The sequence below is a fragment of the Loxodonta africana genome, chromosome 17 (genome assembly GCF_030014295.1).
Source record: "Loxodonta africana isolate mLoxAfr1 chromosome 17, mLoxAfr1.hap2, whole genome shotgun sequence".
In the NCBI taxonomy this organism is placed as follows: domain Eukaryota; kingdom Metazoa; phylum Chordata; class Mammalia; order Proboscidea; family Elephantidae; genus Loxodonta; species Loxodonta africana.
Genome location: NC_087358.1, coordinates 9,961,707 through 9,989,446, shown reverse-complemented (window position 1 = coordinate 9,989,446; position 27,740 = coordinate 9,961,707). Strand labels below are relative to the sequence as shown.

General features: G+C 41.7%; 1 protein-coding gene across 1 annotated transcript; it reads left to right on the top strand.

Moving 5' to 3' along the window:
• On the top strand, positions 1-26,523 carry CLDN10 (claudin 10). Its single transcript, XM_064269980.1, has 5 exons — positions 1-226; positions 7,169-7,330; positions 7,419-7,500; positions 25,176-25,286; positions 26,333-26,523. The coding sequence occupies exons 1-5, from the start codon at positions 7-9 to the stop codon at positions 26,451-26,453; spliced, it is 696 nt and encodes a 231-aa protein (XP_064126050.1). The 5' UTR covers positions 1-6; the 3' UTR covers positions 26,454-26,523.
• The last annotated feature ends 1,217 nt before the right edge of the window (positions 26,524-27,740 follow it).

Sequence of the window (27,740 nt, the reverse complement as noted above, 5' to 3'; positions counted from 1 at the left end):
GGCGGCATGGCGAGCACGGCCTCGGAGATCATCGCCTTCATGGTCTCCATCTCCGGCTGGGTGCTGGTGTCCTCCACGCTGCCCACCGACTACTGGAAGGTGTCCACCATCGACGGCACGGTCATCACCACCGCCACCTATTGGGCCAACCTGTGGAAGACGTGCGTTACCGAATCCACGGGCGTCTCCAACTGCAAGGACTTCCCTTCCATGCTGGCGCTGGACGGTCTGCATCCCCTCGCCCCCACACCCCGGCCCTCACACCTCCCTGACCAAACCACGGGGGCGCCCCCTTGGCCGGAGGGCGCGGGAGTGGGGATGCCCGGGCGCCCCCTCGACCCCACGGCCCCTGGCGGGACCCCCGCACAGACTCCGAGGCTCGGGCCCGTGCGCCCCCCAGGGCCGAGGAAGCTGGAGAGGGTCCCGGTGCCCGCCGCTCGCCGTCCCTGGACGGCTGCCTCACGGGGGTCCTGTCCAGGCCCGGGACCCTGGGAAAGGGTACACGCAGACAGACCCGGATAGGGTGACTTCCAGTCGTCGGGGGTGGGGGGGGAGCAGCCTTACTGTCCTGAGAGTTGAGGACATGGGCGTGGGACCCCGTTTCTTGGGGACTTGTCAGAACGACGCATCCACCAGACGCGGAATTCACACCGTGAGGCTTTGTCTCCAACACCGTCCCCAAAAGAGCTCGGTTCTTATTAACGCCGTGTCATTGAAAGCCAGATGTACTTGCCTTGAAGTCCCTTTAGCCGTTTTGTTGGTTCTTTTAAAAGGAGGCAGGAAAAAAACTACAGCGTGCTCTCAACTCCCCCCACCTCCCCACACCCCGCCACCCAACACCACCTAAAAACATTTCTACACGTTTGTCTGGCTGGGCTTTAATACTTTCTCCAAGTTTTAGGAGAACAAACACCTCCTGGAAATCTATCTGGCCTACGCAGATGAAGTAGAAGGTAGACAATCTTGGAGAACAGGGATCATGTGCCCGGAATTGACCTATTATGTGCCCCTGTCTCTCCTGGTCTGCTCGCCGGGTCTCCGTGTCCTGTTGTATTTGTTCAGCTACATCGTTACTGTTGACCAGGCTTTATATTGTTTTGCATTATAGCAACAGGTAGATATTAACATTGAAAACGGGCCCATTTCGTTTTAAGAGGGTAGCTGTCTGCCAGGCCTCAGTGATTGCTCAAATTCTAGGCTTTCTTCTTCCAGGATTTTCCAGCAGACAACTAGATGGATCCTGGCAAACACTTTAAGAGGCATTGTTTACATTATTTTTAAGTTTGAGGTGTTTTCTTTGTCTTTTATGACTGCACTTGAAGTTTTTATTATTTACCTAGATGGGTAAATAAAAGACACAAGATTGGATTTCTCTAAAATGGTACATGTCATGAAATGCAAACTGTTGCTCAATGTGGTATTTGATGGAACCTCAGTGTAAGGGAATACGTGTCAGGTGTTAGAAGGATGACAACCGGTTTGGTTTGCCTCTGCTTGTGTAAAAGCGGCAGCCAAAACACTGTTTATCCCGTTGAACTAATGTTGAATTTCCTGAGCTCCGCAGAGCACACATCCAGACAGATGGCGTGAACAGGCAGGCTCTTGTTTCTGTGGCTTACATTCACGGATATACAATTAACAGTAACCGTCCTAGGAGTCTTCTTACGTTGTAGCTGTGCTGTTACCTGACACAGCGTGCCAGGGAGGTACACTTCCTTCTGTAGGACAGTTGGGCGACATGGGAGAAAAGAGACAAATAAATGCCCTGTAAAGATTATTGAGTAGAGATTAGTGACGTTTCCACCTTATGTTTGTGAGGTGAGAGGTGTCATGGTATTCTGGTTTTGAGGCAGGTGGGGTGGTGAGGAAGAAGTCTGACAAAGGCCTCCACAATCAAATTCAGATTTAGTTGGGAATGGGACAAAGAGTGGAGTATTGACATTTGTGTACAACTCGACCTGCAAAATGGCCTTCCTGTGTGTCCATGTGTCTAGAAAATGACTTAAAAATACAAATGATAGTGCACTATTGTTCTGCAGTGTTTTTAAATTATTAACTTATCTTTCCAAGCCAGTACATACAGATCTAGCTAATTCTTTTTAACAGCTGCGTGGTATTCATCAGTCTGGACAAACTGGTTCATTGAACCATTTACCCATTGTTAGACATTGGACTCTTTCTAGGTCTTCTTTATGCACATAGGTATTTCTGTAGATACTAAGAAGTGGAATTGTCCAGGCAATAAAATATGCATTTTAATATTCAACCTATACTGCCAAATTACATCCCACCAACAGTGTATTAGGCCACCTGTTTCGCCATATTCTCACCAAGAAGTTTTCCCCACAATGTGATGGGTGACCAATACTATCTTATTACCATTTTATTTGGCATTTCCCTGATTAGTTGTGATCTTGACCATCTTATCGTATATTTATTGACCATTTTTATCTTCTCTTTTGTGAATTGCCTGTCCACATCTTATGCCCAGGATTTCTGTTGTTTCTTATTGGTTTAAATGATTTTTTTTTTAAAATTCTGGATATCAAGTTCTTGGTTTGTTACATGTATATATTGCAGTCTCAGGCCGTTGCTTTTCTTTTAACTTTATGGTGCCTTTTTTTCCATACAGAACTTTAAAATTTCTAATATAAATAAATATCTGGCTCTTCCTTGTTGACTTTGCCCTTTGTGGCTTACAAAGGCATTCTCTATCCTAATGTGATAAGCTTATTTTTCTGTATCTCCCAGAATAACATTTTTGAGAGCTAAGCCACAAAGCTACATTTTCCTGTGAAGGAGAGTTGATTTGCCCACCTACAAGTGGGGCTTCCCTGAGCAGGGCCCTCTTCCTGTCTACTCTCTGTATGTATTCCCAGGGCAGCCACATGTTTTGGGTGCTGGCTCTGAGGCAAGTCCTGCTGAAGGCACCCTGCCCATGAACTTCCTGACATGGCCTTTCAGGTGGCATGAGAAAGCTACTTTGCCATGGGCAGTGGTGGCCACAGGCCTGAGCAGACCCTTGAACCCTTAAACCTGGCAGAAGCCCTAGACTGAGAAGAGAATCTGAGAGAGGGAAGGCTCATAGCTCTGGCCAGCCTATTCTTAGGTGGAAGGTGAAGCCTCTTGGATGCAGATGATGGGAGCATTATTCTGAATTTCCTATAGGAGGTCAATGCTCAGATTTCTTAGTGACAGAAGGGTATCATGGTCATCTCTGTTGTACCCATAAGGAAAATCAAACCTGGAGAAGCTAACTGTCTAGATTTAATGTCATTCCGTATTAAGAACCCAACTCTAATTCTATAAAGAGTTAATCTCAGTGTTATGGAAGGGACGGTTTGATGATATTTCTTACCACTCACCAGACACTTTGTTCATCTTCTTCATCCTTTGAAGTAGGTGCTGCTATCCCCATTTTACAGATGAGAAAACTGAGGTCCAGAGAGATTAAGTAATGCAATCAAAGGCACACAGCTGATAAATAGAAGAGCCAGGGCTGAAATTCAGAGTTCTTGCTCTTTGCCCCATATCACTTTTCTTCCAAAGGATTTGCAAAAAGTACACAAAGCTACTAGGTATAAGAAAATCATGTTCTTTTTTCCTTCTCGAATCCAACTAGCACATCTGCTTCTAGCAAATTGTCTCCAGTAAGTGGATATTTTCTGCTAGTTTGAAATTTAAAACAAGGTACACGTACTTTGGAATAATACTTAACTGTTAAAGGACACCTTGAAGGTTTTTATCCCACAGAATTCATGGATTTAAAGTCACTATTTTACTAATTGAAAATTTCATGGTTGAAAGAGTTGGTGATTTCTGCTTATTGCTAACCTGTGTTCCTTTCAAAGTACCGCTTGAACTTTAGCTGAGAATCATTTTCAGCCATGTTGTTTTTAGTATATGCCATCTATTTTTGTCAGTGGAAATGTTTGCCATTTCTCCTAAGAGACTTCACTATAAATTATACTTCAGAGACCTTCTAAGTGAATGCGTTCATGCTTCGGCACCTTAATGTGCTAATTAGCTAGTAAGGGTGTCAATAAATTAGACCTGTCAAAAATAATGGCCTCCTTGACTAGGTTTTTACTGCTACTTCCCTTGATGGTGTTACTTGAAATAAGTTTTACCCTTAGGAGCTGTTTAAAAGTAAGGTTGTATAGGTCTGCCTTTCAAAAGAGAAACACCAAAGACACCTCGGGACCAAGTCTCTGGGTGTTTATAAGCACTGGTAGCCCCTAATTTATAAACCTCAGACTTATAAACATCTTGATTTACATTTATGGCTGGCAGAGAGTTTATTCCCAGGAACCCCTATCCCCTGCTCTTTGCTCCCCATTTCAGCAAATCTGGAAAATGATTGACCACCTGAGGTAACTTCTCTTTTTACTTATAAAAAGCTAGCAAGCTATTAGTGCTGTTCACACGCTGAAGAGAGGTACCTTGCCCTTCCAATCAGTGTTCCGGTTGGTACCAAAGAAAGACATGACCACATCAGAACCTGCTCTCTCCATCTTTCCTCTCCGGCAGTGCCAAGAGACCAAAGCAGTTCCTGCTGCAGAAACGAGGGCTGAGAAAGGAGAACTGGGAGTGAGAAACTCACAGAAAAATGTTATGGGTGGTGGGTCAATAAAGTTTCAGGACTTCTATTATTTTACCAGTCATAGTAAGGATTCAGTGGGCTGGCCTGGGATTCTAACCATCTGGGAAAATGCATTCAGTGTTCTACGTGACCGGATTGTAGAACTTAACCTGCTGCACTTTCTGTTAATAAAGCTGGTAAGATATGTAAATGCAAATTATGTGGTTGTCGTTCGGTGCCGTCAAATCGGTTCCGATTCACAGCGACCCCTGTGTATAACAGAACAAAGCACTGCCTGGCCCTGTGCCACACTCACAATCATTGTTATGCTTGGGCCCATTGTTGCAGCCACTGTGTCAGTCCATCTCGTTGAGGGTCTTCCTCTTTTCTGCTAACCCTCTACTTTACCAAGCATGATGCCCTTCTCCAGGGACTGATCCCTCCTGGTAACATGTCCAAAGCATGTGAGTCATAATCTCACCATTCTTGCTTCCAAGGAGCATTCTGGTTGTACTTCTTCCAAGACAAGTTTGTTCGTTCTTTTGGCAGTCCGTAGTATATTTAATATTCTTCACCAACCACAACTCAAAGGTGTCAGTTCTTCTTCGGTCTTCCTTATTCATTGTTCAGCTATGATACAGGATAAAGCTTTCTAGGATAGTTTTATTTTTTGTATTGTACAGGCTTGTCCACCCCTCCTCCCTTTTTTTTTTTTGTTGTTATTTTTGTTTGTTTGCTTAGTGATTGCAGTCAAAATCTGCTAAAAGACCTCAAAACCATAAATTAGAGTAAATCAAAAAATGATCAAACCACACTGCCCCAGTAGCTGAGGTTGCAAATGAAGAGCCAGTTTTATGGTTATCTGTAGACTCTTTTAATCTTGCAAGAGACTAACGGGTTCTTTGTCTCTCTGTGCCCCTGCCTGCTCTGGCTCCGGGACTTTAAGGTTGAAGCTGAAAATCGAGAGAGTTCAGTATTTGGCAGGAGAGACCCAGGTAGCCCTGCTGTGTGTTCATTGCCATCAGAATAAACTCCCATTATCCTGTTTTGCTAAAAATAAGTTACTTCTGCTATTTAGCCTCACCGGCAGTGAAATTATTTTCTGTCTGGAAGTAGTTCACATTATAAAACAGAAGGCCATTGTAATTGCAGTCTGAATCGTGAGGGCCTGATGGTGCAGTGGTTAATGCCTCAGCTGCTAACCAAAAGGTCTGCAGTTTGAATCCACCAGCTGCTCCTTGGAAACCCTGTGCAGCAGTTCTGCTCTGTCCTACGGGGTCACTATGAGTCAGAATCGACTCCACAGCAGTGGGTTTGGTTTTGTTTTTTTTTTTAAGTTTGTTAAAATTGAGTAGAGCATCTCCCCTTTACTCCTGAAAATGGATCCCATGAATAGGGATAAAGCTTTAAATAACCATTCTAAGACCATGGTCCTCATACATTTGGGAAATAAATGCCAATAGGTGATCTCTCACCTGTATTTCTTTGGGCAAGGATCAAGATTTTACTGTAGGCTTTGCCTGAACACGAATAAGAGATACGTAGTGTGTCTCGGCATGTAGAATCCTCTCTAGTTAAACTGAAAAGTTGAATTCCAAAGGCAAACCTGATGTGTTTGTCTATGGTCATTTGCTTAACAAATATTGATTTACACCTAGTAAGTATGTATACCTAATATTGGTCTACTATCAATATTTCTGACTGAAATATGACAGTGTTTCAGACTGAAATGAAAGAATTTAGAAGGTAAAAGTTTATTAGCTTAAACTCTATTAATTAGAAATTCGTTAGTGTTTGGACAAAAGCGGGGCTGAAGTCCACTATTAGCCGGGCTCTGCAAATAAAAATATGTGGCTAAGAAAGTGAATGGTGAAAACAACTGTATAGGAGGAATAATCCAACAAACAGGATGCCCTTTGAAAGCATCCATTTATGTGCAAACAGTTGATGTAATAATTATAAGTTATTCTCCTACTAAACAATGCTTTTTTAAACCCAGATTTGTTTTATGTGTCCTGAAAATGTCGTTAAGATATTTCATGATTTAGACTCCCAAGATGGTATTTCAGTTGGTTGCATGTATTAGCTTTCACTAATGTTGGAAGGTTTGACCCTTTGGGAGAGTTGCTGCCCAATTATAAATTTTATAATTTTATAAAGTTCAAAACCATTAAACTGTCTGTGTAAAAGGCCCGATGTGTGGAGGAGTTAGAGGGTTGTGATAGTGGCAGATATTTCTCACAGTGAGAGGCACGGTGACATGGACTTCGTGTCAGATCTGGGATAGAATCCATTTCTGCCCCTTGCCAACTCCCCTCTGGCATATCATGTAACCTGCGTGCCTCAGTTTCCTCGTCAGTGAAAATGGGATTGTAGCACTCAGCGATCTATCTTAGGGATCACACACAGGCCATGTTTAAAAGTGGGTGGTATAGAAATAAGGCACTCAATCTGGGTAGATGAACTTGCTTTTGGTGATATTTTTAGGAAAGAGAACAATCCTTAAGAATGATGATATAAAATGAGGATTTACCCCTGGACAGCCTGTGTTTTATGTTAACGAGAAATGACTTACTCTAATTGCAGGCTACATCCAGGCATGCAGAGGCCTCATGATTGCTGCTGTCAGCCTGGGCTTTTTTGGTTCCATATTTGCTCTGTTTGGAATGAAGTGTACCAAAGTTGGAGGCTCAGATAAAGCCAAAGCTAAAATTGCTTGTTTGGCTGGAATTGTATTCATACTGTCAGGTAAATAATAACTTTCTTCCAAACAAGATACTTTATGATATTAATGAACAAATACTAACAGTAGTAATTTCCTTCTGGTGCTTTTTAGGGCTGTGCTCAATGACCGGCTGTTCCCTGTATGCAAACAAAATTACAACGGAATTCTTTGATCCTCTCTTTGTTGAGCAAAAGTAAGCACTTTTCTTAGTCTGTGTGTTTGCAGCTCATAGGAAATGTATATAAATTCATATTCTAAATTAAGATCCATGAATTTCCTATATGGCACATGAAAGTAAAACATTGTGATAAATGATATTTAATGATAGAATTCAGGATTTAAAATATCTTGTGATACCTTGACAAAAGATGCACTTAAATACTTCATTTTACATGGTGTCTTTTTTTTTGGAGTTTTTGTTTTCAACAGCTTTAATGACATATAATCACATACTGCACAAGTCACCCATTTAGAGTGTGTAATCCACTGGCTTTTAGTAAATTAACAGAGTTGGTTAACTATCATCATAGTTAATTTTAGAACATTTTCATCACTTCAAAAAGAAATCCCATATCCTATAGCTATGTTGTCATTAGGTGCCATTGAGGCAGCTGCAACTCAGCGACCCTACGTACATACGATAGAAGGAAACACTACCTGGTCCTGCACCATCCGCACAGTTGTTGCTATGTTTAAGCCCATCGTTACAGCCACTGTGTTAATCCATCTCATTGAAGGGCTTCCTCTTTTTCTCTGACCCTCCATCAAGCATGATGTTCTTCTATAGGGACTGGTCCCTTCTAATAACATTTCCAAAATATGTGAGATGAAGGTTTGCCATCCTCACTTCTAAGGAGCATTCTGGCTGTACTTCTTGCAAGAAAAATTTTTTCTATCAGTCCATGGTATATTCATTATTCTTCCCCAACGCCATAATTCAACAGAATCAATTCTTCTTCAGTCTTCCTTATTCATTGTCCAGCTTTCGCATACGTACGAGACAATTGAAAATAACATGGCTTGAGTCAGGCGCAGCTTAGTCGTCAAAGTGACATCTTTGCTTTTTAACATTTCAGAGAGGTCTTTTGTAGCAGATTTGCCCAATGCAATATGTCATTTGATTTGACTACTGTTTCCATGGGTGTTGATTGTGGATCCAAGTAAAATGAAATCCTTGAGGACTTCAGTCTTTTCTCTATTTGTCATGATGTTTATTGATCCATTTGTGAGGATTTTTGTTTTCTTTCCATCCCTCTAGCCCCAAGCAGCCACTAAATTACTTTTGGTCTCTATAGATTTCCATGTTCAGGACATTTCATATGAATGGGATCATATTATACGTGGACTTTTATGACTGGCTTCTTTCACTTAGCATGATGTTTTCAATGTTCATTCATGTCATAGCATGTATCAGTACTTAATTACTGTTTTATTGCCAAATAACATTGCATCGTACGGCTGTATCACATTTTATTTATCCCTTTGTCAGTTGATGAACATTTGGGTTATTTCCACTATTTGTGTTACATAACATCTTGCCTCTAAATAGCTCAAGACATAGGGTTTATAACTATAAATTTTATCCACTGAACATCATAAAATTGCAGTCAACTAGAGGAAAAGTGTAAGACAGGAAAGAAAGAATGATGGGATGTGATGTTAGAAAATTAAAAGCTTGGCTTGATTATTGACCCTTTAAAATGATGTTGGCCAGATGCCAGTCTCTGGGCCAAGTTTTCTTAACTGGCCTTTTATATTTGCTCTATTAACTACTTCCTTAACAAGGTTTTTAAAAAATGCTCTAGGAACATGGCCCAGATACAACTTTCTGAGCTGCAGATGAATGCTTTGGAGCTGACAGATCCGTTTGTTTGTTTGTTTTTAAAACTATGGGCTGTTACTCTTTATAGTTTCTCTAGGCTTATTTCTTTGGGTTGGAAAACCCCGGGGAAACCAAATCAGAAATAATGTCTGTATCAAATATTTTGTCTTACATGAGAACATACCCACATGCCTCTCTGGAAAGCCACATGGTTATATGCATGTCCTGCTGTCAACCAGGCTAGTAACTCTCAGATTTCAGATCAAATATTATAGAATTTAAAAAAAAGAAGTAACTCCTAAAATAATTGATCAGGTGTGTACTACTTTCTGGTGGATTCAGGAAACTTCAGAACCGTAAGTTTGCAATTCTGTCTTTGATGTATGTTATGTATAATTAGTAAATGTTTATGAAGCTTCTTTTTACTCTAACACATGGGGTCACCATGAGTCAGTTGACTCTATGGCAACAGGTTTTTAAAAAACATATGTAATGAAAATAATAGCTGACGTGTGTTAAGCTTCTCCCATGTACCAGGCACTTCTTTCAGAGCATTGTAAATATTATTTTTATTTAATTCTTCCAGACCTTTTTAAAGATGAGGAAAGAGGCCCAGGAATATGTCCAAGGGAGCAAAACAAGTGGGGTGACTAAACTGTGATACAAACTGGGTTGTCTAACTCTAGGATCCTTGCTGTGGAACACATGGTTTATAGTCTTCTAATTCGTCGTTTTTGTGACAGTATATTTCATATCCTGTTCATCAAAGGGATTTCTTAGGTGCATTTTAAAAGTAGTTGTTATCCAGAGAGTTTATTAAGTTGGATACAAAAACAACTGTCTTGGGCCCCAATCTAAATTTTGCTGTCTTGACTATGTTAGAAAAATGTGTCCTGAAGTATACATTTTCTCCTAATTGATTTTTGATAATGAGATTTGAACAGGTGTACATGGCACCAAACGTTGAAATGAAAACTGAGGCTGTACTTCTAAAGATTAGGAACCAAGTCTCTAGATATTTAGTTGAAACTTTAATTTTTATTTCAGGGTTAGATACAGAACAAAACCTTATTTGTTATGGTTTATTGGTGTTGCTAACTTTTCTGGATTATCTTTTCTACGTCACTGTTTATATTTTTCTGGCAGTTATTAAAGATGTCTTTGTCAGCATTTTGAAAATCATCTGAAGCTTTCCTCAAAAGGTCACAGTGTGTGTGTGTACACACAGTAACTTAAATCGGTCCTTTGTGTGAATTTCTTTCTGCTTGTTATATGCTTGGTCACCTAGTTTAGTTTAGTAACATTCGAGTTTCTTATTCCCCTTTCAGATTTTGATTAAACTCAGTCCAGTAATTATGTACAATGATAGGTTGTTCTCTTTTCCAGATTCTTAAGTGTTCCATTGAACTATCCCATTCCCACTATTAGCCTCCCAGCCTTTCTCTTTCTGTCTGCCTGCTCTGTCTCTCTGTATACTCTGATCTGTATAACAGGCACAGTAACAGTACCCATCTCACGGAGTTGCCATGAGAGTTGAGGGAGTGTGTGGGTATATATGCTTAGAACTGATTGGCACAGAGCAAGCACCTTGTATTAGCTATGGACTGACTGTTTTTCCATTGTGTGTAGTACACCTACTCCTCATTTATCTTACTGTCTCTTTATCTGAATTTTGAATTTATGACAATAATAAAAAATCTACTATCCAACTATTTTGCACATTAATGATGTGTGTTGGGCAGTAATGAACCCCGAGGTGTGAGGGAAGAGAACCACTGGCTGTGATGGCTATGTGTCAACTTGGTTTGGCCGTTATATAATGATGTAATGATTATGTAATGATGTAATTTGGCAGTTATATTATGATGTAGTCATCCTCCATTTTGTGACCTGATATAGCCATTCCTCATTTTCTCATAACCCTGATTTTCACAAAACAACCTGGTCTTAGAACCTACCATGTCAATAAGTGAGGAGTTGGGTGTATTTAAAATGTGGCTTGTCCTTATAGATTTCTTTATTAGTTCTTTTCTGCAATGACTTAAACATGTGACATCTACAATTTTCCAATTACCTTATGTAATTAAAAACACAAGGGCTATATGTTATGAAAACAGCATTATTTACAAATTGGCAATATTTACAAATAATGGGTTCTACATACCAAGGCCTTATAGAAAATATAGACTTTATAGAGAATCTGCATGTAGAGAACTTGTTAGCTCCTTGAGATAGGGTCTTTCTCCTACTCATCTCTGGGTTCCCTGCAGTGCCTTGTACAAAGAAAGGCCCTCGATGACTTGAATCAAACCCAGATGGATCAAGGAATTACCACAGCCTGAGAATTATTAATACAATCAGGTTCTAATTACCTACAATGATGGCAAAGAGGCATAAAAATGACATATGACATCTACAGGAATTCACAGGCTTCATTTAAATAAAAATGGTTTCTATAAAAACCAGTTAAGTAGACTAACTTGACTTCAGCTGTTTTCCCTTTATCAACACGTTCTAGTAAAGGAAATGAAAATTAGGACAGTCAATAAACTACAAATTGATTAACACAATATAAACTGGTTTCATAGGTCATCAGTAGGTAGGTAGGTAGATGCCACCAAAAAAAAAAAAAAAACCGTTCCCATTGAGTCGATTCCGACTCATAGCGACCCTTTGGGACAGAGTAGAACTGCCCCATAGGGTTACCAAGGAGCACCTGGTGGATTCAAACTACTGACCTTTTGGTTAGCAGCCAAGCTCTTAACTACTGCGCCACCAGGGCCCTGCAGATGCCACCAAGCTGCCTCAAACCCATGGCAACCTTATGTACAACAGAATGAAGTGCTGTCTGGTCCTGCGTCATCCTCATGATAGACAGCATGTTTAAGTCCATTATTGCAGCCATCGTTCCAATCCACCTCACCAAGGGTCTCCCTAGCCTTTGTTGGCCCTTCACTTCATCAAAGCTGATGTCCTCGTCTAGCTATTGATCACACCTGATGACCTGTCCAAAGCAAGTGAGTCAGACAGTGAGTGTTCTGTTGTAATCCATGAAGTTTTCATTGGCCAGTTTTTGGAAGTAGGTCACCAGGCCTTTCTTTCAAATTCATCTTAGTCTGGAAGCTCCACCGAAGCTAGTCCACCAGGGGTGAACCTTCCTGCTGGTACTTGAAATACTGGTGACCTAGCTTCCAGCATCATAGCAACATCATCAACAGAATCCCAACTGCATTTTTGCTATGTGCGAGGAACTCAATAAGAGTTTCATTCGTGAGGAAAACGAAGTAGCTCCTAGTGTCTAGCTGGAGCAAAGATTGTGGCGGGAACACCACAGACAGTGTTGCGCTCTCAGACAGTATTGCGCTCTCTGTTCGGTGGCTGTTCTCAAACTCTTCCTTCCCCGCCGTGGACCTGGGAAGATTTTTTTCCTCCAAGCCAATAGGACAGAGTCGGATGTTTAAAGAGTTCCATCTGACTGTGTTTGTGCCCTGCCTTTTGCCTCACTTTCTCCTTGTGTTTTGCTTCCTTGTGTTCATTCAAGTTACCATGATGTTGTAGACTCCGGTACGTGCTCATCCACAGCCTCAAAAACTATTTCTCAACTCTTCCCTTTAGGCCATTTTAAATCAACTTCCTCCTTTTGATGAAAAGAAAACCTACCAAAAAAAAAAAAAAACTACCCTCCTGCAAACTTCTGGTAACAGAAGCATCCCTTAGTATGATTCACCATCCCAGGGTGTTGAAATTACATACACTAATCCCACCATTGCTTTGTTGTCCAAACCACTAACTTCCTGAATGTCTTGCTTTGTTTACTCAACCTGTTCCAAGTTAGAATTGACTGACATAAAGAAACCTCTTTTCAAATCACACAGACTTATAGCACTGAGCTGGTAATTGTGGAAACAGGACAGTGTGATATTAGGTTTATTCTTTTTCAGTCTATAAGATTTATCATTACATCATTTGCTTCAGGTATTCTGACGTTTGGGTCTTTTTGTCCTCCAAGCTTTTCTATTTTCAGAGTTTTGAAAATTATGTAACTATTCTTCTGTAGCACTCTTCATTCGTGGCAGATATTTTGTTTCTACTTTAGGGTTTAATCTTTGCTTAGGTAAAATCTTTTCACCATTGTGGCTATTTGTTGTTGTGTGCTGTCGAGTCCATTCCGATTCCTAGTGACCCTATATGACAGAGTAGAACTGCCCCGTAGGGTTTCTTAGGCTGAAACCTTTACCCAGCAGATCAATAGGTCTTTTCTCCTGCAGGGCTGCTGGGTGGGTTCGAACTCACGACCTCCAGGGCTCTTTATGGCTATTTAGCAGTTAGAAATAAACAGCTGTCTACTTTGAGATAAATGTTCTCATTCTTTTTGACTGCTAAGTTAAATGAACAATAGACGATTAAAGATGTAAATTTTTAGATTAAACAAATTTTCCTGGCTGAGGTTGAAAAAAGAACAGCGATCTCACTAGGTGGGTGACCTCACCAAGATTATTTGACTTTTCTGTTCTCTCCTTGGAGCCCTGGTGGCGCAGTGGTTAAGTGATACGGCTGCTAACCAAATGTTGGCAGTTCGAATCCCTCAGCAGCCACTCCTTGGAAACCCTATGGGGCAGGCTCCTCTATCCTATAGGGTCACTGTGGGTTGGAATTGACTTGATGGCAACGGTTTTGGTTCTCTCCTTATTATAATTTAATAAATTATGGATATTTGTTTATTTAAGCTTACTCTATTCATGAAAACTTATGAATGAATTAATGTTGGTAAAGAGCTCGTAGACTGTTGGGTAGGAGATTCCATGTCAGTGGCAAGTGTTTAGAACAAAACACAATTCAACTTTACATGTTAAGAAAGTATTATTCTGTGACATCGGTTTGCTCAGACCCCACATCAGTTCTGATGTTACCCTGACTCAAAAATCTGCTTGGAAACCAAGTGGTTGGCAGCTGTATTTTGTTCTTACTGACTAGCACAGAGTCATTTTCCCGCCCGTCTGCCATGCTGTTTGGTAGCTCAGCTTGTACTTGCTGCTTCTGTCATCATCTCCCTGGGTGGTTAACCTGATGCTGTCGAGTCAGTTCTGGCTCATGGCCACCCGATGTGTGTCAGAGTAGAACTGTACTCCACAGGGTTTTTGATGGTTGATTTTTTAGAAATAGATCACCATGCCCTTCTTCTGAGGCACTTCTGGGTGGACTCAGACCTCCAGCCTTTTAGTTAGCAGCTAAGCATATTAAACGTTTGCACTTTACTACCCAGGGAATCCACTGGGTGGTTAGCACTTGCTTTTTGGTCTGTCTCCTAAGCCAGACGTGCCTATCTTGAAGCAGAGACCCTGTTGCTGTGGAGTGGATTCTGACTCATACCACCACTATAGGACAGAGTAGAACTGCCCCATAGGGTTTCCAAGGAGTGCCTGGTGGATTCAAACTGCAGACTTTTTGGTTAGCAGCCATAGCACTTAACCACTGTGCCACCATGGCTCCAAGTTGACCCATAGAGAAATGTATATTGAAATGTTGGAGACCTAGTGTTGTCGTGGTTTTGTTAGGTGCCGTCAAGTCGGTTCCGACTCATAGAGACCCTATGTACAAGAGAACGAAACATCACCGGTCCTGTGCCATCCTCACAATCATTGCTGTTTGACTCCATTGTTGCAGCCACTGTGTCAATCCATCTCGTTGAAGGTCTTCCTCTTTTGCTGACCCTCTACTTCACAAGCTAGCATTTGAAATACTGGTGGCATAGCTTCCAGCATCACAGCAACACACAAGCCACCACTGTAAGACGCACTGACCGATGAGTGGTGGTAGAGACCTAGCATGAAGGAAAACTGTTGTCAGACACTGGACTCTCAAGTAGAGGTCAGGCTCAAAAGGGACCTAGCGTGGAACTATTGAAAAGAAAGAAGGCTTGTGTGATTTCTTCTCCTCATTTCTGATTACTTCTGTTATGGCACTGGGTTAGAGATTTGAAATTGTTGTGTAGATTGGTACTCTTGAGACGCTTCACATGGGAACTTACACAATGTAAGTCTTCCCAACACCTGATTCTAGTCTAAAGTGTTTTCAGGTAGGTTGTTGAGGATTCTAGGAGACCCTGGGTGGCACAAACAGTAAGTGCTCGACTACTACCTGAAAGGTTGGCAGTTCGAATCCATCCTCAGGTGCCTTGGAAGAAAGGCTTGGCGCTCGGCTTCCTAAAGGTCACAGCCTTGAAAACCCTGTGGAGTACAGTTCTACTCTATACACATGGGGTCGCCATGAGACGGAATCGACTTGACAGCAACAGGTGTTTGGTTTGGTTGAGAGCTCTGAATAGAATGTAGGATACACTTTTTCATTGACCCAAGGTTTTTGTCTCAAAGCCATCTGTATATTCTTTCCTCAACACAAAACATGTGCACGCCCACATCCACATGCACAGATTCTTGACCTATGCTTAGTAATACTGGCCATACCTGAAGTGTCTCAGGGCAGTATTTGCTGTTTTAGCAATTTACTTACCTGAAGCTCATACCTTTCTGCAGCGTCAGTGTATTCAGACTTCAAATTTTCCATGTAAACATGTTACTGTACTTACTGTATTATGTCTCAGAACATCATTTCTCACTTAAAATCAAGGCCAAGAAAACTCCCAATTAGCCACTTGAATGGAGATCAGGAGCCTTGGTGGCAAAGTGGTATAAGTGCTTGGCTGCTTACCAAAAGGTTGGTGGTTCGAACCCACCAGTCACTCTGTGGGAGAAAAATGTGACAGTCTGCTTCCGTAAAGATTTATAGTCTTGGAAACCCTGTGGGGCAGTTCTACTCTGTCCTACAGGGTCGCTATGAGTAGGAATCGACTCGACAGCAATGGGTTTGGTTGTTTTTGGAACGGAAGCCAATGGTATGGATGTTACTAAACAACAAATTTGTTTTTTAATCAAATTAGGCAATTTTAGGGACATTAAAATTCCATAATTTCTTTTAAATTATAATTTACTTTGGAGATTGCATAAATGGTTTGTGCTTGACTGCTAACCTAAGGGTTGGTGGTTCCTAGCCACCCAGTGGTACTGTGGAAGAAAAGGCCTGGCAATCTGCTTCTGTAAAGATTACAGCTAAGAAGATCCTGTGGAGCAGTTCTACTCTGTAACACATGGGCTTGCCATGAGGTGACTCAATGGCAACCAATAGCAATAGCATTATATTCAGTTCTATTGTGGATGATTTGTAAATTCCCATGAATTATTGGCAAGAATTTGAACTCACATGAAAGCATTCTCTGATAACTTTAGACTGTGAGAATTTGCACATTAACTTCGAGAGGAATAGTTTGAAGGCTCAAAGCTTTAATGACAGGGCAGAAGAGTGGTTAAGGTGCAGACTTCAGAGTTACATCTCAGGTAACACCTGGCCCTGGCCACACTCCTCCATGACCTTAGATGAGGTGCAGGTATCTCCTCTGAATGTTAAGAGGATTAAATAAAATAATATCTATAAAGCACCACAGTGACACATGGTGGGTGATCAATAAATGTTACTTGTTATCAAAATATACAATTTATGAAATTCTGTACTACCTGTCTTAGGCTTGGTTCTCTAGAGAAGCAAAACCAGTGAAGCATGTACATACATATATACAGAGAGAGATTTATATCAAGGAAATGGCTCATGCAGTTGGAGAGGCTGGAAAGCTCCAAGTCCATGGGTTAGACTGGAGGCTTTTCCTGACTCACGTAGCTGCGGAGGCTGATGAATCCCAAGACCAGCAGGTAAGCTGCTAGCTCAGGTCTCAAGAACCAGAAGTCAGATGATGACGAGCTGGATGCAGGATCCAGAGAGCCTTGCTGGAACATCCATTTATACACTAGAGGCAGGCCACACCCCCAAGTAAACTCTCTTTCAATTGATTGGCTGCTTATAGCAGATCTCATCATGGAGGTGATTACATCATTACATAACTGCCAAACTACATCATAACTGCCCAACCACTGAGGACCATGGGCCAGCCAAACTGACACAACCTTAACCATCACACTGCCCTAATGATAAACCACCCCCCAGCTGTCTATCAGTCTGTTGTACGGTGGTAGCTTGCATGTTGTTGTGACGTTGGAAGCTACACCACCAGTATTTCAAATACCAGCTGGGTCACCCATGGTGGACAGGTTTCGGTGGAGCTTCCAGACTATGATAGACTAACGAGAAAGATCTGGTGATCTACTTCTGAAAATTAGCCACTGAGAACCCTATAGATTAAAAAAAATGTCCGATGTAGTGTTACAATCATGAAGATGACACAGAACCGATCAGCATTTTGTTCTGTTGTAGTTGGGGTCACCATGAGTCAATGTGGACTCAACAGCAGCTAAAAACTACAACAATGATAAATCATAACACTGAAAGATAATGCATGTATGTCTGGTATGATCTGGACACAGGAAAGCAATTTAGAATTAGCACCAAAAAAAAGAAAAAAATCAGGTCTTCACCTGGGTTTCCTAAATTTAAGAAGGTTCTTTATGTAAGTTGTTGTTGTGAGCTGTTGAGTCAGTTGTGACTAGTATGGAGCCTATAAAGAGTAGAGCTGCCCCATGGGGCTCCCAAGGCTGTAATCTTTTATGGACACAGACAGCCATATCTTTCACCTGTGGAACAGCTGGTGGGTTTGAACTGCCAGCCTTTCGGATAGCAGCTGAGTGCTTAACCACTACACCACTGGGACTTCGTCCCTTACACTTATAATTTAAATGATTTCATCCCACTTTAGCCACCATTTGGCAGAGCCCTGGTGGCGCAGTGGTTAAGAGCTCAGCTGCTAGTCAAAAGGTCGGCAGTTCGAATCCACCAGCTGCTCCTTGGAAACTCTTTGGGGCAGTTCTACTCTGTCCTGTAGGGTAGGTGTGAGTCAGAATCGACTCTACAGCAACGAGGTGGTTTTGTTTTGTTTTTTTCAGGGTTTGCCACTATTTGTACATCTCGTGGGACGCCTTGGGTAGATGGCTATCTACGAGGCACCGTGAGAGAACTGTTAGTAGGGGGAATGGTCCGCATTGCATAAGGAAACTAGACTATGTCAGCCTCCCAGGAGATTCTTGGGATTGGTGGGCCCTAACAGTCTACTTCTAGTAACCAGAACCCAAAAAGAAAATGGAGCATTTGGGGAAATATGTTTGTAGAAGATGCCTGTACAATACTTACTTAATATACAATCCCTTTGTGCATTTATATAGACCTTGGATTATATGAGCCTATGCTTGAGGAGAATTTACTTTGGATAGTAATATCAATTGCCACCGAGTCAAATTCAATTCATGGTGATCCCACGTGTCTCAGAGTAGAACTGTGCGCCACTGGGTTTTCAGTGGCTGATTTTGTGGAAGCAGGTCACCTGGCCTTTCTTCAGAGATGCCTTTGGGTGGATTCAAACCTCCAACCTTCTTGTTAGACTTTCACCACCCAGAGTTATCTTTGAAAGAATGGCATACCAAAGAAATTCAAGTTTTAAAATGTTTAAATTAATAGCATATGAGTGTACCTTCTAGATATTAAGGTTTTTTGCACATCCAGTTTTAAGGTAACTGGAATATTTCTCATGCCTGGTAGCACTTATGATTAAAATGAGTAGAATGGTATGCTTGAAAAGTACACTCTATTGGATGTCAAAAGACCTGGCGCAGTCAAGCTGCTCCAAGCCGCGTGACCTTCAGCAAGGTCACCTTACTTTTCTGGGGGATCTTGAAAGGATGAGGTGGTTTGATTTGTTAAACAGTTTCTGTTCTGTTGTTTGAGGGGCTGCTCTTTCATTTTTAAGCTCCAGCATTCCTTGCTTTTAATTACAGCACTCACCTCTTTTTATATCGGGTGAAAAGACAGCCTGAGGGGATTTGGAAAAAAATTCCATACCCTAGAGCTGTTGGGCCACTGAGAATTTAATGAGCCAGGGAGTGAGAAAACTTGCTTCTGAAATGACAACAAAAGTATGTTGTATTAAAAAAAAAAAAGTATGTTGTATTTAAAAACTGATGTCCCCACGAAATAGCTTTATTCCTCATGGTCAAAACATAGCAGCAACTGAGATGTCCTTCAGTAGGCAAGTGGATAAACAAACTGTGGCACATTCATACAAAGAAGAAAGGAAATGACCTGTTAAACTACTACCAGAAGGAACCTGAAGTGCATATTGCTAAGTGAAAGAAGCCAGCCTGCAAAGACTACATATGATTCCAACTACAGGACATTCTGGAACAGGCGAAACAATAGAGACAGTGGTTGCCAAAGGTTCGGGGGGCAGAAGAGGGAAGGAGGGATGAGTAGGTGGAACACAGGACATTTTTAGGGCAGTGACACTGTTCTCCAGGAGACTGTCACGGTGGACATGTGACATCATGTGTTTGTGCAACACAAAGAGTGAGCCCTAATGTAAACTATGGACTTTAGTTAATAATAATGTATCTCAGTAGTCAAAAAACTATGTCATATTGATTTTGTTTTGTTTTGTTTTACATTAATATGTTACTTAGCTAAGATGTACATAAGAGGAAGTTGGAGTGATGGTTAGGGGCTTGGGGTTTGGAATCACACTCATGGGTTTTAAATCCTGGATCTGCCATTTACTTACCTGAGATGTGGGGCAGGTTGTTTATCTCCTTGAGCTTCAGTTTCGTCATTTGTAAAATGACTAGAGTAATGCCTATCCCTCAGGATTGTAATGAAGATTAAATAAGATGATGTATGCAAAAAAAAAAAATCGGCATACACACGAAAAAACATAGCACAGTGAGCCTACAGTCACAGTAGCTATTACCGTGGACATTCACTTGAACCACATCTGTATGTATTCTGGAGAACTATGGTAATGTTTACTTTGCAAAAACATACTCTTCTGACTCTGTTGTTACATTTCATCACACTGTATTATTATATGTATGCTGTCTGACGGTCCCCACTAGACTATAAGATGTGTGACAACAGGGCTGTGTCTCTTTTGTCCACCCCAAAACACATCATTAGCACAATGCATGGATGTAACTTCTGTGACCGTGACCAGGGAAGGCCACCCCAGCTCCCCATGGATGGCAGACCAAGTCAGAACAGGGGCCTGGGTGCAAGAAAGACTAAACTGAGAGGTGAAAATGAGAGGTTTTCCTCAACCTATTCCCTTGGAATTTCTGTGAGGGTTACAGGGCTAAAATATGAGTGGGAGTATGAAATGCATCAAAATCAACATCACCAAGTATAGCAGAAAGAGCCCTGGTGGGGGTAGTAAGGTCCCCAGCGTGGTTCTAGCCTGACTCTGTCCACGTGAGCCACGGCCTAAAGCCTAGACACAGTGGGGCAGACGAGAGTGCCTTTACTCCACCAGTGACTTCACTGGTTTCTTCTTTAGGAAAATTTTAAGTGGTTAATCTGTGTTTCAACTTCTCTGTATAGAAGTAAATTTGTACCCTATTGTTTCTGGAGCCTGTTGGTGTTGTGGTTAGGCGTTTGGTTGCTAATCAAAATGTTGGCAGTTGGAATCCACCAGCCACTCCTTGGAAACCCTATGGGGTAGTTCTTTCATGTCCTGCAGGGTCACTATGAGTCGGAACTGACTCGATTGACATTCAGTTACGTAAATGGACTAAAGTAATACAGACAGCTTTTGATTAGTCCTGTCAACTGAGCAGAATATCTCTGAGACACTCTAAAACCAATGTGGTTTTGTTTTTTGTATTTTGGTAAATATATATGTAACAAAACATTTGCCGTTTCGACATTCTTCCCATGTACAGTTCTGTGAAATTACGTTCATCATGTTGTTCAACCATCACCACTCTCCGTTTCCCGACTTCTCCATCATTCTTAACAGCAGCTCGGCCACCCCTAAGCAGTGGACCCCCTTTTCCTCTCCTTTCCGCCAGCCCCTGGTAACCACTAGTAAACGTCAGTCTTCATACACTTGCCTATTCTAGATGTTGCCTACGATTGGGATGGTACAATATTTGTCCTTTTCTTAACTGACTTATTTCGCTCAGCCAAAATAAATGTTTTAATCTGTAAAACAAAGTTTTGTCCACAACTTGATGGTTGTAGGTCTGCCTGGTATTATGTAGATTAATAGCTTTTCAGGATAATGAAGATATTCTGGTGATCTTAACAGCTCAAAAAGAAGACCACAGTCTGAGTGGGAAAGCTGGAATTTTTAAACTCACACCTCCTAGGTTCTAGTCTAGGGCCAGAAGGATATTGTTTACAAAAAAAAGAGAACTCAACAGATAATCTAAAATTTGGATTACCTTATGAGGTACTGAAGTCAGCTTCTCAGCAATATCAAAAATGAAGAAAGATTTCCAGAGACTGAGTTTCACAATCAGAGTCAAAGGAGGGGTGCCTCCAGAACAAATCTGAGTGGATATTATATTGCTGTCTCTCATTCTTGTCTTTCAATAATGTTGTGTGCCATCAAGTTGATTCCGACTCTCAGCCACCCTATGTGACAGAGTAGAGCTGCCCCATAGGGTTTTCTAGGCTGTGACAGAGTAGAGCTGCCCCACAGCGTTTTCAGGCTGTACTCTTTACAGAAGCAGATCGCCAGGTCTTTTCTCTCTTAGAGCCACTGGTGGGCTCCAACCGCAGGCCTTTCGGTTAACAGCTGAGCACTTAACCATTGCGCTACCAGGGCTCCTTCTTTCAATGATACAAGTCCGCTCCTGCCAGATGACACACACTGATAGGTGTGAGTTGAAGTCACTGTTGAGTAAGTCTGAGGTATGTGTCTTTCAACAGAAATGAAGAAAACTTTCTTGAAAGAAAGAAAATGAAATCACAAAATCCATAACATCCAAATTGTTTAAAATTATTGAGAAAGACAGGGTTTATTTTAAAGAGGTCAAGCAAATCGACTCTAAACGGTACTATTAAAGTTCGTCTCTGACAGAATTCATGACGGAACTCAAATGGAAGTGATATTTTCCATGGGCTAGAGTCTATATTTGGCGCAGTGGTTAAAGCACTTGACTACTAACCGAAAGGTCAGTGGTTCAAAACCGCCAGCAGCTCCAAGGGAAAAAAAAATGCAGCAGTCTGCTTCTGTAAAGATTTACAGCCTTGGAAACCCTGTGGGGTCGCTACCGGTTGGAATCAACCTGACAGCAGTGGGTTTGGTTTTGGTTTTAGAGTATTTAGTGACTTAAAATTAAAATACATAAGTAGGGATAAATAAACTGGTTTTTAATATGTCAAACTCAGGATTGTTAAATCCATTCAGAAGTTTTAGAATGGCTTAAATCAATGTAAAGACACAGTTCACAACATTGGGCCTGCCTGGGTAATTGATCCTTTTACTTGTAACAACATTTACGCAGGTGTTTCTATGCTCTTTAAATGAATTGACATAGTATAGAGCCATGGTTTATGATTTCTGTAAACTTCACCTTCAACTGACCGCTATTAATACTTAGAAACTTGTTTCTAATCAACTGTACTACTTGACATTGGCATCCTATTTTACTAAAACTAAGTATTTTAAGAAAAATCTCAACCCATTTCTTCAGGGCATATTTACACTAAGTAATGCTAAGAAGTAATACCGAAGTAGAAAAGTAGACAGACTAAACTCTAGGGGGAAAAAAAGACAAAAATTAAAAGCACCATAAAATTATAATTATCCTACAATAATGCCAAGTAGAAATTTTTGTACTAGTCATGCTCATTCCTTTAGTTGTCTTGCAGTCAAAGAATGAAAGTCACCCATCTGTAGTACATTCCAGATGTTTTAAAGAAGACAAACAATATGAACCTACAACCTGCCAGGGACTCTGTCTATTTTAAGTGCATAATTTTATTAAAACAGCATAAAAATGGCTGGCTGTGGAAATCCAGGCTATTCTTTTTAGATGTGTGGCATAATATTTAATTGTCGTTTCCTTCATAAAACTACTAGTTTAACACTCCATCTGATCAGCTCTTCTTCCTTTTTTTCACCTGTGCACTTCACCCTTCAGTCCTCTTTTGGGTTGGCTTTTAGTGCAAATTGCAGATGTTTTTTTTTCCCACTTATACCAACTGTGCTGTTTTTGTCGCTGCCTCTGACCAGAGCAGTTGGGGAAATTTCCCAGTTCCCAGAGGATAACCCGGGCTCTGGCGCAGGCGGTGGCGATTCCCTCTAGTTTTCCACTGCAGCTGTTCCTTGCCCTGTCCGTCCCCCGGAAGTCCCATAAAGGTACCACAAGAGCCAGGAGAGAAGGACTCACAGGACAGCCTTGTGTACATAACCCCACACCGAAGGCAAATGCAGGCGGTGAAATTGCCTCATAGCCGGATCTGAAAATGCAGGAGTGAGTGGACTATAACCCCCTGATCGTGCGCACACGCTGCTTCCTGCTCCACTAGAGAGAGGTCCGGGCCATGTCATTATATTGTCGCTGCTATGACTGGACCCACAGCAAAGCCTGCCCAGGCCAAGGACCACAGAGTCCAGAAGCAGCAATGCAGCACAGAGATGGGGAGTAGGCCAGGCTCAGGGCAAGCACAGGCAGCTCACGCCAGCTCTGCGAACAGCACTGAGTGGCCTTGATCCCCAAACCCGCCCGGTCCTGCACCTGGTTCCCTGTGGGCAGGGTGGGGAGGGAGCCCACCTTGGGCTTGGTCTTCCCCTTACCCCCACCTCTGACCTTTCTTCCCCATCTCAGTGTTATCTGCCAGATCAAAAGTGGATCCTTCATTCCATTCAGCTTCTGTCCTGCACTGAGAAGCATGGTGAGGTAGGGAATGGCATCTGTCAGCTTCTGCCTTGCAGTAGAGGTCTGTGAGCCAAAAAAGTCTGCGTCACTTCTTTTTAAACAACGTTCTTCATTGGGAAAAATCATGAGAACCCACACAATCCCTGTGACGGCACTATACTTTTCTCATGCCTCATTTCTTTCTCTGGGGTGAATGCTCCTACCCTAAAAGGATTTCTTCCAGCCCTCACTGCAAACCCTATTTTGTGCTCAATAGCATTATGTTCCCCTTTTAATAGGATTTTTTACATTCTTCTCTGTATGGTGACCTCCCCAAGGGAGGGACCATCTCATTTATCTTTTCATCTGCTCCAGTGTTCAGCAAAGTACTGAAGCCTGCCAGCAAGAAGTGCAAAATAGCAATCTGTTATTGTTAAATGGTAGCTATTCATCTCTCCAGTAGATTGTAGTAACAAGATGATGCCATATTTATCACTGATTCTTCATGGCACATTGCACAATGATCCACACTTCTAGTTGTATGCCGTCAAGTTGATTCCAACTCATAGCGACCCTACTGGACAGAGTAGAACTGCCCTGTAGGGTTTTCTAGGCTGTACTCTTTACAGAAGCAGATCACCAGGTCTTTTCTCCTTCAGAGCTGCTGGTGGATTGGAACCACTGACCTTGAGGCTAGCAGCTGAGCGCTTAACCATTGCACCAGCAGGGCTCCTAGATCCATACATAGCAGGTGAACACAATGGCAGCCTTCCCTTTTCTAACTACTGAAACCAAAACCCACTGCCGTCAGTTCCGACACTCAGCCTGAGTAATTTACCTTTTGGAAGACAGTAAGTGGACGGAGGATCCCTGGTTGTGCAGTGGTTAAGAGCTTGGCTGCTAACCAAAAGATCAGCAGTTCATATCCACCAGCTACTCCTTGGAAATCCTATGGGAAAGTTCTCCTCTGTCCTATAGGGTCACTATGAGTTGGAATCGACTCGATGGCCATGGGTAAGTGGATGGTAAGCTCTGTGAATTAGGGCGGGGCCCAGAGGAAAGATGGCAGATGAGTCCAGAGACCTGGATATGATTCGGTTTTACCTCTGCTTTGGTTGCATGGTCCTCTCGTTTTCCTTTCAGGATGTTGGGGAAAGAGAATAAAATTAATGGCTACAAAAACACTTTGAAAAAGTTTAAAAGCATTCTGTGGACACAAGGTGTTATTACTTCCTTTAGGAGTCCCAATAGCAAAAAGATGATGACCATTTGGTGATTGTTGTTGGTTAGTAGTATCAAATATTGTTTACTCCCCCAAATAAGCAGGCCATAACAGTCGTGTGCCACTTCCCGCAGGTATGAATTAGGAGCTGCTCTCTTCATCGGATGGGCGGGAGCCTCACTCTGCATAATTGGTGGGGTCATATTTTGCTTCTCGATATCTGACAACAACAACAAGACACCCAGGTACGGAAACAGGAAATACAGTGCCCTTCTAAATTATTATATATAGAACAAAGTATGCAGTTCATAAGATTCTTAGAACCCTCAAAACCCCGGAATTGGGAAGTGTTAGGAATGTCGTTAATAAAAACAAAAGAAAAGAAAAAAAAAAGCTTATCATTATTAGGTTCTAAAGCTGGTTCTATGAGTAGAAACTTCATCTGAAAATCTGAATGATATTCTCCTAAAGATCAGTTGTGAGGGGTACGGGCCCTAAAAAAAGTTAACCACCAGAATCAGCGACTGCTTTAAAAACATGGGTCTAAAGATGAGGGCGTATTCTTCACTGTGGATCCCCTCGGTGGTGAAATGCTCAACGTGTTCAGCTGCTAACCAGTAGGTTGGAGGTTTGAGTCTACCCAGAAGCAAGCACCTCAGAAGACCTGGCAAGCTACTTCCAAAAAACCAGCCATCGGAAACCCTGTGGAGTACCATTCTACTCTGACTCAGAAGGGGTCGCCGTGAGTCAGAATCTAGACAGCAAATGGGTTTTTTTTTTTTTAATTCTTCACTATGGCCTCATTTCATATAGGTAGAAATTGCTAAGGAAGGCTACAAGTCCCCTAGGTTCCAGGAAGGTGAGTTTCAAAAAACAGTTTGTAAAAGAATGAACAAATGAATAAGCCAAGGGTTTCTGCTGCAGAGATTTTTGTCACTCAAACTAGAAAGGACAATGAAATATTTCTTGGGCTGAAGGGAAGGAAGAAAGTTAACTAAAATCGGGAAGATTTAGATGTAGCTTATTCACAGAACTGGAAACTCTGGTGGCATAGTGGTTAAGAGCTAAGACTGCTAACCAGTTGGAACCTACTAGATGCTCCTTGGAAACCCTGTGGGGCAGTTCTACTCTGTGCTGTAGGGTCACTATGAGTCAGAATTGACTCAATGGCAACAGGTTTGGTTTTTTGTTTTTTTTTTTTAATTTACAGAACTAGGGGAAGTGGGTGTCTTCCGCTTTTTGTTTGCCCCAAGTGTGGAGTATAATCTCCCAACTGTTTTTTGCCTTTCAGAATGGGATATACATACAACGGGGCCACGTCAGTCCTGTCTTCTCGGACAAAGTATCATGGCGGAGAAGATTTTAAAACCACAAACCCTTCAAAACAGTTTGATAAAAATGCCTATGTCTGACAGAGCAGTGCTGCAAGCTATACCTTGAGTTTGTTATTAAAAGTGAACTGTTCACAACATGATTCCATCAAGGTCCTCCTATAATTAACACTCAAACTATTTTTAAAATAGGAATTGGAAGAATTTGTTGATTGTGTGGATGTATATGTTCTTATATACTAATCATTTTTCTGTTGTGGCTTTCTATAAAAAAATAAACGGGTTATTTACAGGATTTGTATATATTTTATACAGTTTTAGGGCATGTGAAGTATGTAGTACCGAAGTTTCAAGACGTATTGATAATATAGTAGCTTTCCTGCACATTCACACCTTGAAGTCTTTGTCCCACTTCTGTGTGTTGCTTTTCACTCATGTATTAAACAGAAGGTAGGCAAGGAGCAGAGTCTTGGCACAACATGAGGGCAACCTGAGACTGTTCCTCAAAAGGTGTTCAGGTTAAATGGACGTATTCCCGGGCTGCGTAGAGTCTACTTCTAGTTTCTTCCTCTCTGGTACGACTTTAAGTCCCTATGCTAAGTGCTGAAGAAAAGGGTCAGAAGACCAAGATGTTTTGCTCTTCTACCTTACACTGCCACCTTAAGTAACTGCTCCTGACAGAGAAAGCAACAGTCCTGAGGTAGAACTGACTCAGCTAGGGACACTGGGAATGATTGCCTTTGGAACCCACAAAAGGCATCTCGGGGTCCGTGTGGTACCTTCCTCACTCAGAACTGTTGGGCTGAGTTCCAGCATGTCTCTCAGGTCCTGTTCTGGAACTGAGTCATTGAGACATGCCATTCTTCCGGTCGTGGAACTTGCTCCAGTGATTTTTGAACAAAGAAAAAACGTATTCCTAGAGCCAGCCCTTTTAGACCATGTGCATAAAGCTAACAGTCGTCACAGTTAACACATCACCGTTCCAAACACTTTACACGCCTTAGCTTACTTAGTCTTCACAACCACCCTATGAAGTAAATATTCCTACTACCCTGAATTTACAGATGAGGAAATTAAAGCCAAGAGTTTGGGTTAACGTGCTACAATGAGTGACAAACCCACACTTTGAACTCAGGCACTTTTTAAAATACACAATTTCAAGCTCTGGCTAAGACTCGGTATCTGTGTTATCTCTTCATAAGAAACCAATATTAATCACAACGTGGGTGAATATCACATTTTTATGAAGCATCAAAAACTTAAAAGAAAAATCACATTGTTTTCACTGTGGAAAGAAAAGGAAATGGACAAATTTGTTATTAAAAAAAAAGTCTGTAACATGATTAATACTTGAAATATCTTTTCCAC

Excerpts from the sequence above, each read along its gene's own strand:
- CLDN10 (XM_064269980.1), top strand. The coding sequence starts at position 7 with ATGGCGAGCACGGCCTCGGAGATCATCGCCTTCATGGTCTCCATCTCC. Across the intron at positions 7,331-7,418 it reads AATTGTATTCATACTGTCAG|GGCTGTGCTCAATGACCGGC; the intron begins GTAAATAATAAC and ends GGTGCTTTTTAG. Across the intron at positions 7,501-25,175 it reads CCTCTCTTTGTTGAGCAAAA|GTATGAATTAGGAGCTGCTC; the intron begins GTAAGCACTTTT and ends CACTTCCCGCAG.